Raw genomic sequence first — 12,138 nt, 5'->3', positions numbered from 1 at the left:
CAGTCACCAGGACTGGCAAAAAAAAAGTGCCTACCATAATGATATATATATATACACATATATGCAATATGCATACACACACTGAACTTACTATACATATTATATATATTCAGACATACACACATACAATTTTCATTTTATTGAGGTTTTATTAGTCATTGTAACTTGAAAATAGGTTAAAAAATTATAGACACCATAAACGTGTACATATACTGAAATGCAGATCTTTGGACTGTTATATGTGAAAAAAATCAAAGAAGAAAATATTCATCTTGGAATTCTACAATGAGTGTGAATAAGTTAAAATTCTCCATAAGCAGATGTTAAATTTTACTTGGAAAGATAATCAATTTCTATTACTGCCATAACTTAAAATTTTCTGCAACCAGGATTTACTCCAAATGGATCAAAGACCTGGAGGTAAAAGCTGACACACTGAAAACTTTACAAGAAGGAATAGGAGATACACTAGACCTCCTTGGCACAGGTTGAAACTTTCTTAATAAAGACCAAGAAACACAACAAATCAGAGAAAATCTGAATAAGTAGGAATGCATTAAACTGCAGAGCTTCTGTATGACAAAGGACATAGCTAGCAAACTGACTAGAAAGCCTACAGAGTGGAAGAAGATCTTCACTAATCACACAACAGACAAAGGCCTCATATCGAAAATATATTAACAGATCAAAAAATTGAATCACTCCAAAATTAATCTCCAAAGAAACAACCATCCCATTAAAAGATGGGCCAAAGACTTAAAGAGAGTCATCTCTGAAAAAGAATTACGAATGGCTTATAGACACATGAAGAAATGCTTGACAACTCAAAGACCCCATCTCACTCCAGTTAGAATGGCCAGGATCAAGAAATCTGATAAACAGATGCTGAAGGGGATGTGGCCAGGAGGTAACACTACTACACTGTGGGTGGGAGTGCAAACTCATTCAACCACTATGGAAAGCAGTATGGCAGTTCCTCAAAAGACTAAACATAGAGCTCCCCTATGATCCAGCAATTCCACTACTTGGCATTTACCCAATCATCCAGAAACAAGACATACTAAAGCCACTAGCACAACGATGTTCATTGCAGCACTATTTACCGTAGCAAAGATAAAGAACCAACTCAGATGACCCTCAGTTGATGAGTGAATCAACAAGATGTGGTATTTATACACACTGGAGTTCTATGCTGCTGTCAGAAAGAATGAAATTGCCCCATTTGTAAGGAAATGGAAAGACTTAATAAAATCATATTAAGTGAAATAAGCTAGACTCAAAGGAACAGAGGCTCAATGGTTTCCCTCATTTGTCAAAATCAGTAGAAACCATGGGCTCCCTTAGCAGAGATTTACAATAGAAAAAAACTAGATACATAAGGCCATATAGTATGATGCTAAATGAAAGGACCTCCAGGATATAGAAACAAACACCATATAATGAGTGATTATTATCCTTAATGTTCTATGTTATCTCTCATCTTTTTTGCTGTCCCTTGGTTATCTCATATTGTTACAATATTTCACCTTGTTATCTGATATATTGTATATATGCATATTTGGTTATATGAAATAGGATAGGGAAGGGGGGAAAACAAGATGAGGGGCAATGGTGGGGGAAGGGAAAAGGGGACCAAGACATGAGAAAGGGTATCAATTTTTGTGAAGTAATGCACCTTCTATCTAGTGAATATAATATATCCCTTCTATTAATTTCAATAAAAATAAATAAATAAAAGTTCCTGCAATACATGGAGCTAGTCATTAAAAAAATTATTTTGATAGGCCAGTAGTGTGGACTAGTAGTAGAGTGATCCCCTAGCATGCATGAAGACCCAGGTTCAATTCCTTGGTACCACATATAAAGAAAAGTCAGAAGTAGTGCTGTGGGTTACATGATAGAGTGCTAACCTTGAGGAAAGCCCATGGGCAATGCTCAGGCCCTGAGTTCAAGCCCCAGAACTAGCAAAAAAAATTAAATATTGAAAATTTCTTTCATTTTCTTATCATTCAGTAAGTATTTATTTGGTGCTATTTTTTCACAAACAAAACTATAATCTCTGTCCCTGTAGAACTTACATAGGAAATAAGAAAATATCACTAAATAAGTAAATAAAATAAAAGTATTAATGATTGTTAAGTGCCAAATTTGAAAAAATAAAAAGGCCTAGAAAGGAGGTATGACATGGTATTGGCAAAAACATTTGTAGTTAATATGGTTATGGTAGATATCATTGACAAAATAACATTTAGGAAACTTGACTTATAGGACATCTGAAAGAAAACAGAAAACATTTCAAGGGAAAGAGGATAATCTGCTCTATTTTTAGACAACCAATTCCCCTAGAAGGATTTCTTTTATTTTATTTTTTGCTCACTCAGCTATGATAGTCTGAATTAGTGTCCCTCAAAAATCTAGATGTCAAAGCCTTTGTCCCAGGGTAACGATAACAAGATTTGTTGAAACCTGTAAGACATTGGGTCCAATGTGACCCAAAGGTCATTTGGATCTGTCCTCAAAGGGAATTGTGGGAGTTTGTCCTCCTTCCTCTGTACTTTGCTACCTGGCCATAGATGAGCAGCATGCGTCATCAACGTGTTTCCTACCATTGCCATCTGGCACAATCTTATATGTCCAAAGAACTATGTCCACTTGATCATGACTGAAATTTCACAAGATTTACCTAACCCTTTTCTGTGTATAAGTTAATTTCCATATGTATTTGTTTTAGTCAAGGAAAAATAATATAGGTGATTTACCATGGATTTCTACAGAATCACCCTTGTATTACATTGAGATTGCCCATCTATATTTGTTTACTTAGCTCACCAAGAAAGAATATGTTCATTTACTTGTTATTCTTTGTCCCTGTCTGTAGTTGACATCTAAAATAAAATTGTTGAGTGAAGCGTGGCTCTTAACTGGAGCTCAAATCTCTGTAAAGTATTCTTTAAAGAATTCACATCCTCACAAAACTTGGCAGCTTCAGAAATGCTGGTTCTGAATCACTGTGTAAAATTCCCCAATCTTTCATGTCACTCTGGCAACTTAGCCTAAAATTTGTTGGTTCCCTAAATAAGAAATTCTAACTAACTTAATCAAGTTTTACCTAGCCAGAAAATCCCATTAGAAATGAAACAGAGGTGATTAAGTAAGTAATAGTACAAAGGCTGTTCTCTTTTTGTTTGTACCCAGTGAAATTACCCATTAAATCTGTCTTCCCTATTTAATAGCATTAAGGCCAAAGGGACCCTGGCACAGGTAATCAAAGTAGCACACAGTGCTCCCTCTGTTTCCTAACATTTCTTCCTTCAGTACTTTAGTGAAGAAAGCCAGAGGAATCAGAGGCTGTCAGCAGGTGAGAGAAACTGTCCTCGTAAGTGCTTTGATATCAGGCTAAACTGAAACCGGTGAACTGGTACAAATGCTTAAAAAAAAGTTTCAAAGTCCAGACTCAGTATTTGAAAATAAGAGGAGCTATCAGAGAGCTTCAGAGCAAGATAAATTTGTATGATTATCAAATATACTTATATCCTAAATTAATTTTAAAAGAGATGAAGAGAAAATGAGAAAGATGACCAATCTTATTTTAGATTTTTTTTTCAAAGCTATTTGTCTGACTCTGGTGTTTTGTTAGGTATGAAAATTAATATGCTAATATAAATTAATATGCTAAAATAAGTAACTGTGAGTATCATAAAATATAGGTTTTTATATAGATTCATATACCTGTATTCACTTCCGTGGTGCATCAAAAATGAAACCATGATAATGTACCATTGTAATAAACAGACTATATAATGAGAACATGGGCTATTTAAATAATCAGTGTAACGTCCAATACACACATCAGTATTTATGGTATTACCTGCTCCAGGACTTCCTTGTAGGTAATAGCTGCTTTTGTATTTGTAACAGGGCTGTCATAGATGATAGCGATCTTATCTCCTTTTCCATTTTCAATATGACGATCAATAGCATTGTAACAAATGTTAAGCATTCCTTCCACAAACCTAAAAAGAAATCAGAAAGGAAAGGTAAATGAGTCCTTCCAGAATATATTATTGTTTATCTCAGCGGCTTTGTCTCTAGTTTGGCAGAACTGGTTTACAATCAGTGTTTTCTAGTGCATTCTGTTCCAGCTAACAATGGATACAATGAACCCATTTAAGATGAAATAGAGTGTGCACATTTATATTGCTGAATATGTATTTATTTTTATGTAGACAAGAAAAAAATACACTTTACATTTCAATGTGACAATGTGTGGGTTTTATGGCTTAAGATGAAGCTAGAGTGTAGAGCATTAAAGTCATCGATTCTACATAGATGAAATGAACCATATACAAGAGTAGAGAAGGCCAAGCCCTAGTGGCTCAAGCCGGTAATCCTAGCCACTCAGGAGGCTAAAGTCTGAGGATCTACCCAGAAGCCCATAAGACTCTTATCTCCAATTTACCACCCAAAACTGGAAGTGACACTATAATTCAAGTGATAGAGTGCTAGCCTTGAGCCCAAGAGCTCAGAGACAGTGCCCAGGCTCAGAATTTAAGCCCCATCACACACACACACACACACACACACACACACACACACACACACACACACACACAAAAGAGTAGAGAAGAAGCATCAGGGATTATGAAATAAAGAAATGGTAAGCATATGACTGAAGTCCTGGTACCTGCTGCAAATACACAAATTTACTGAAACATTCAGTGCTTTGTGGATTTAAAATCTGTTTTGGCAGGCTTCTTTGTTCACTGTGATAGAGGGGAGATACTCTATCATTACTACACTCAAATCTAAGTGGTCTAAAGAGCATCTTCTGACTGATGGGTGGTGGTAAAGTTTTAGGCTTCTACTGGTTTTCCCCATACCACCCTGGATGAGAAGAGAAAGGGCCCTCTTTTCTGCTCCCCAAATAAACTCCCAACTTTGACCAAAGTCTCAGCTCCCCATACAAACTTACCCGATAAGTCAGGTAAGATGTGATGCTATGGTTACCTTGATAGACTGGCAAAGGTAGAAATTTGAACTCGCCACTAGGTTTTTATTGGTAAGTATGGAATTAAGGTGAAGTGTTTTCTGTGTGGTATTTTACTGGAGTAGGATGATTATATCTAAAAGTTTTCTGTTCTCCAAGACCTTGTCATTTTTTTTGCTTCATTTTCCAGAGAGAGAAGGTTTGTTTTCAGTGGCTTTATAGAGTCTGAGCCCAGTACTGTTTCTAAGTGCCAGTTTCTGAGAAACCAGTTTACAATGTATAACATAACAGAGAATATAGGAAGAACTTCATTGCTGTGTCTGTTCTCACATCCTCAAGTCTTTCTTTCAATATTCTTATGTGCCCTTGATGTGAGATGGCCTACGCTGTGCTCTTTCTGTAGTGAGATACATGAGAAATTCATTTTCTTTAACTTCTCTTGAAAACAAAAGTTCCTAAATTTTATTGATCCTTTGCTCCAGACCAATACTCCAGACCTTTCCTCTGTGGAGTACTATTTTTAAGCCTGTTTTATATACAAGGGAACTGATTGCAGAATTTGCTCAAGGTAGCAAGTTGGATAGAACCAAACACTTAACAATTAGTACTTTTGTAGATATTCAAGGAACATCGATTTTTATCTAATGTTTGTGACTTTTGGATAGTTTAATTTTAAGATCATTAAGACCTTAAGGTGATTTCCTGTACTTGAACTAAGCCCAGAGTGTAATGGTTCATACACATCTATTTATGGCAACTAGAACAAATAAAAATGAACAACATATTTTGTGTCCAGTCAATGTTATGACCATTTAATATAACTCAATTCGCTGAACCTTAATAAGAACAACATGAAGCTAGGTACTGGTGGCTCACTGCCTGTAAACATAAACTACTGAGGAATCTGAGATCTGAGGATCATAGGATGAAGACATCAGAAAACGACCAAAAAGCCAAAAGTAGAGCTATGGCTCAAATGATAGAGTTTTATCCTTGAGTAAAAGAGCTCAGAGACAGCACTCAGGCCATGAGTTTAGGCCCTAGGTCCAACACACACACACACACACACACACACACACGCGCACACACACACACACACACACACACACACACACACACACACACACACAATCAGTATGAGTTAAGTATACTAATATCATGCTCAAAACCAATGAACATGGGTCCAGAAGCATAGCCTAGTGGTAGAGTGCTCACCTCGTATGCACAAAGACCTGGGTTTGATTCCTCTGTACCACACACACAGACAAAAACTGGAAGAGGGGCTGTGGCTCAAGTGGCAGAGCTCTAGCCTTGAGCAGAAAGTGTTCAAGGACATTGCCCAAGCCCTGAGTTCAAGCTCCAAGACTGACAAGAAAAGAAAAGCAGTGAACAAACTGAGGGAGACCAAGTTAAGTGACCTACATTGGTCTACACAAGGAAAATAATGAACCGGCATTGATGACAAGCAGTCAAGTGCTGAGTTCCAACCATAATTCTGTGTTGATGAATTAATGTGATAATACTCTAGTTTCACATTTATTATGTGCTTCAAAACACAAGTTTTGAGCTTTTTATTCCCAATGCATTGTTCAAAGCAAGCCTTTCAAGGAAGTAAGTGGTTGAATCATGAGGACTATGACCTTATGATGCATGGGTTTCATCCATTTGTGACTATATAACTTCGTGAGTTATTGGGTATTGGTAGAAACATTATTAATTAAGGCTCAATGTTCACTAGTAGAGGGTTTTATTTCTTCTCAAAAATGAAATGTCATAATGTTAACAACAACAACAAAAACAAGTAGCAATTTCAGAAATCTTTAAAATTAAGAATAGAAAAGATAGAGGAAAACAGGGAGACAATTGAAAGAACAAACACCAACTATTTTAGAATAATGGCCAAAAAACTGCAACCCACATGCTTAATCTGCCTCTTTGCTCAAATAAAATGTTGTTAGAACCCAGCAGTGTTCAGATGTTGGCAAATTTTGGACAGCTGTTTTTGCTGTTTCAAACAGCAGAAATGACTGTTTAACATGGAATTTATTGGGCCCAAACTAGTCAATATGATCCTTGAACTGAAAGCTTTCTGAATTACTTCTGTAGATCAGCCTTGTCCAATAGAAATTTCTGTGGTAATGGAAATGTGTTGTGTCTCTGCTGTCCAATAGTGTAGTTACAGGAAAGACAGGGGAACATACAAAATGGAGGACATTGATCAAACTGTATTGTACTCACAAACTGACATGATGAATTAAAACACCTTGAACAATTACTTAAGGCTAAGTAATTAGATAAATAAATAATTATCAAATAAGTAATAAAATTGGGCATTCATTAGTCACATGTACCTAATTTCTTTAAATTAATTAATATTCAAAGTTTAGATCTGTAATTACACTATCTATCCCTTCAGTGCTCAGTAGCCACATGTGACTCATTAATAAGTCTGAGGGACTGTTATTTTGGTTGTATTTAATTTTAACCAAATAATTTAATTTTATTAAAGAATTTATTAACATTGATTTTTACATCATATTTCAAATGTCATGTTTAACAAACAAGTATTCAAGAAGGGAATCTCGATATACAATCACTGGCACACAGATTTTAGAAAATAATTAAAATTAAGCTGTGGGTTTATATGTCATAGATACATATTAACATATGTAATAAAATATTGTCTAAAGAGTATATAGCCTATCATAGATTTTATGTCTATGTAGTTATTGGTTATACACTACCAGTGGTAGGAAAAGAAATAACAGATAGATATTAATGAACATCAGAAGAGTATTATTATTTTTTTTTTGCCAGTCCTGGGCTTGAGCTCAGGGCCTGAGCACTGTCCCTGGATTTTTTCTCAAGGCTAGGGCTCTACCACTTGAGCCACAGCACCACTTCTGGCTTTTTGCTATGTATGTGGTACCGAGGAATCGAACCCGGGTCTTTGTGCATGCTAGGCAAGCACTCTACCACTAGGCGAAACTCCTGGCCTAGAAGAGTATTATAAATAGAGAATAAGGGGTCACCTTGCAGTGACTGGAGGAATACAGGGTGAAGGAAAAACTGGAGTTAAGATTCATGTCTGGAAATTAGAGCATGGTATGCTGTAGCTTCTCTTTAGCTTGTTCAAATTTTTACTTGGCTTTAACTAAAAGAACAGGGTGAAAATGAAGAGTACTGAGGAAAAATGGCTAAGAATCAACGGAAGAAATGTTTTTTTAATAACACAGCAAATGAGAGAAGAATATAAATGGAGCAAAGTTCAAGTTCAGCTGTGAAGTGCAAGTGCATTCGCTTTGTAGAAACAAAAGGGATGCATTCGAAACAGGAGCCTACTACGAGCAGAAAGCAGGAAAGATCAGGGCAAAGTTCTTCTGAAAAGCTTGAGTGCCCTGTTAAAGAAAAGAAAACCAAGAGTTTGCAGCAAGGAAACTGCCTTCTGAGAAAGAGATTTCAGTGAGATCCTCTGGAAGACTTGAGAGACAAACAAGGAAATGGTATGCCTTGGAACTATCAACTAGCATAGGAAATCATGCAAAGGCTCAAAAATGGGAGAGGTGGGGAGAAAATTACAAAAATAAATTAAATGCAACCAAAAGCTGGATATTAGTGGCTCATGCCTGTAATCTTAATTACTAAAGGATCTAAGATCTGAAGATCATAGTTCAAAGCAAACCTGGGCAGAAAAGTCGAGAAGACTTATTTCTATTAGCCACCAGGAATGTTGAAGTGAGGGTGTCGTTCAAGTGGCAGAGCACCAGTCACGAGCAAAAATCCTAAAGGACAGAGCCCAGATCCTGAGCTCAAATCCAAACACTGACACCAGAAAACAAAAATTAGAAGTAGAAGAAAGATTGTATGACAGGTGGGTGTTAATTTAATGTTTTCTTTGAGAAAGGCCTGGAACAAGTCTGTAGAATTTTACAGTAGAGAAGGAACTCACAATTTATTAATCATCAGTGATGTAACAGGCTCTGAGCTTTTGTTTAATACATATAAATATATTTATAAATGTTGTAAGATTATATTTATAAATAATCATGCTTTATTACAATAATCATGAAATAATAAATAATTATGATATTATATATGCATATAAAATAATATAATCTGAACCATATCTATTGGATACAATGTTATCATCCCTTTACAGATAGAAAATAAAGCTCAGGGGTCAAATAATCTCCCGCTCCCAGAATTATGAATGTCACAGAGCTTTCTGATGCCCAGAACAATTTTAAGTATCTGTTTATTTGAGTCCCATTTAGAATCTCAGCTTAAAAACATGCAGTTATGCATTAATGGAACACAATCAATTCTCAGCAATTTTTTAAGTACAAGTCTGAAAGTGTGACTGAATGAGAACTGAGTTGTACTCTTGTGACACATTAACACAGATCAGAAAGAGAGTTGCATGAGGTAAAGGTCAACCTTCAGGGCAAAAAAGACCAGTTCAAAAGACTACTGTTGCACACAAACAGAGCAAACAGAGAAGGTTTTCAAGCATTTTTAAGAGGGCATCATGTTGCTTTATTCACACAATGACATCTCATCTAAATTGCAGATATTTGGCTTTGGGCAGTACCAACCGACTGTTCCAGGAAACTCTCCAAATTGGGTAATTGCTTACTTAGAGCTGAGTAATAACCTTATGTTAATTTAACCACTAAGGATATTGTTTTTATGGATGTATTTGGAAAGCACATCTCTCTGTAGGGCAGACAATTGTTTTAGCAGAGAAACCTAAGGGGAAGCGAGGGACTCTATATCCCCACACATACGATGTACTGAAGTTTGTACACCCAGAACCCATCCATAACAGCAGCTGTGACTGAAGATTCTCCTCTCCCCTCCTGTCGGCATGATAGGATAGCCCAGCCATCTGCCCCTCTGCCAGATCATCTCGGATTATAACTGAGTGAATTGCCAATGATGAGAAATGCAGCCAAGGGGGGGGGCAGAATAGAAAGGTTTTCAGGAAATCAATACCTGCTATCTGAACTGAATGCACTGTCAGTGAAGGGGACAGGAATGAATGGATGAGTTTAAAGATTCACTGGTGGTGAGTCATGCCTGACAATAAATTCAAGGACCAAGGTGAGGACACCATTTCCTCATGTTTTTATTTGTATGTGAGAGAAGATGGAGGGAAAATACAGAAAACTGGAAAATGTAGTGTAATAGGGGAAAAGGAAAGCTTGGAGAATTAATAGGAAGGGTTGAAAGCAAAAAGATTAGAGCACATCTAAATTTCAAATTATAAAATATACAATATGCACAATTACATAATACATATTATATATTATATGATGTAATATGTATTATGTTATATATACATTGCGGGCATTTTATTACATTTTAGTAATCAACTAGTGTAATTTTAATATAGACTACATATTATAATATAGTATGTATTGTCATATACATTATGGTATAATATGTAATATATAGATTTCAAATAATATATACTATATACTATATAAAATATGTATTTCAAATTACATTTTTATCATTTATATTATTTTATTTTTATATTATTTGCTTATTAAGTCAAGTGTAACACAGAATAACCACTAAGTAATTTTTAAGGATTGACAACTTTATTAGCTAACCTTATCATGATAACTCAAGAACTGAGATTACTTAGTCAAACAACTCAAAAACAAATCATGCTGAGTTCTTATGGACCTAGGCTGTGAATCAGAGCATGTTACTAGAAAACCAGACTTCAATCCAGGAAGGCCCCAGAGACTTGAAGCAGGTACTATACAAGTGACCTTAAAATGACTCCGAGAACTAGAGGAGGGGAAACAGAGGGCCAGCTCTGTGTCAACACTTATTAGGTGAAACAAAACATGCCTCTGAACATTTAAGCCAGCTGATAACAACAATGAAACAAAATAAAGGGAGTGAGAGAAAAAAGAGACTACAGCAGAAGCATGGCAGGGGATTAGTAAACCAATTTATTGCAACATATTAACAGATTTGAGTTAAGAAACAGGGGCCAGCCCAGAGTTTATTCCTCAAGTGAATTCTAATTTTGTCAGGAACACATCTTCCATTGCTAAAGAATGTAAGCTTTGGCTTGAATCACTCAGGCAATGAAGATAGCATTTAAGTATAAAAAGAAAAAAGGAAAAAAGAAACAGGGTCCAGAAATTTGGCCTAGTGGTAGAGTGCTTGCCTAGCATGCACTAAGACCGGGGTTTGATTACTCAGTACCATGTCCTTTGCTTCTTACATGTTAGCACCTGCACCTAAAAATGAGATGGTCTACAGTGTGACATCATTAAAATAAGCTGATTCTTTCATATATTAAAAGACTATTTGTTGGAGGACCACTGTTCAGCAGAATTGTAACTGTGTATTTTTGATATTCAAATTTCAGCAGCTAAAGATAATTCAAGATGGGAGTATAAACTCTTTCAACCACTATGGAAAGCAGTAGGGTGATTCCTAAAGACTTAACATAGAGCTCCCCTATGATCCAGCAGTTCCACTCCTTGGTATTTACCCAAATGTCTAGAAACAAGGACATGCTAAAAGCCACTAGCACAATGATGTTCACGGGCAGCATTGTTTACCAAAGCGAAGATACAGAACAAACCCACATGCTCTTCAGTAGATTAAGGGATTAAGAAGATGTGGTACCTATACACAATGGAATTCTATGCTGCTATCAAAAAGAATGACATTGCCCATTTGTAAGGAAATAGAAAGATACTATGTTATTTCTCTTCTCTTTTTTTTGCCCTTATGGTTAATCTCATGCTGTTACTATATCTAACTTTGTTACCTTGTATATTGTGTGTATATATATATATATATTTGTTTATTTGAAATAGGAAAGGGAAGTGGGGAAAACAAGATGATTGGAAGGGAATTGGGGGAGGGAAATGGAGACACAAACATGAAAGGGGGCATCAATATGTGGGAAGTAATGCACCTACTACCTGACGAATAATGACTAGTTAAATTATAACTAGGTGTTACTACAATTAATTTATCCATTGACTGTCAGGGCCTGGACACTGACCTTGAGCTGCTACCACTGGAATCACAGCACCACTTCTGCCTTTTTCTATTTATGTGGTACTGAGGAATTAAACCCAGACTTCATGCATGCTAGGCAAGCACTCTATCAC

General features: G+C 36.1%; 1 protein-coding gene across 3 annotated transcripts in view; it reads right to left on the bottom strand.

Moving 5' to 3' along the window:
• Acss3 (acyl-CoA synthetase short chain family member 3) overlaps nt 1-12,138 on the bottom strand; it is a 141,612-nt gene that overhangs the window by 87,046 nt on the left and 42,428 nt on the right. For all 3 annotated transcript variants that reach the window (XM_090328307.1, XM_090328308.1, XM_090328306.1), the window contains one exon: nt 3,869-4,013. In XM_090328307.1, coding sequence (XP_090184433.1) covers nt 3,869-4,000 — 132 coding nt within the window. In that variant the 5' untranslated portion in view covers nt 4,001-4,013. The remainder of the gene's footprint in view (nt 1-3,868; nt 4,014-12,138) is intronic.

Source organism: Megascapheus bottae, chromosome 2 (assembly GCF_031878675.1).
Source record: "Megascapheus bottae isolate mThoBot1 chromosome 2, mThoBot2.hap1, whole genome shotgun sequence".
Taxonomy (NCBI): Eukaryota; Metazoa; Chordata; class Mammalia; order Rodentia; family Geomyidae; genus Megascapheus; species Megascapheus bottae.
Note: the sequence above shows the minus strand (reverse complement) of the source record. Positions and strands in the feature narration are given on the sequence as shown.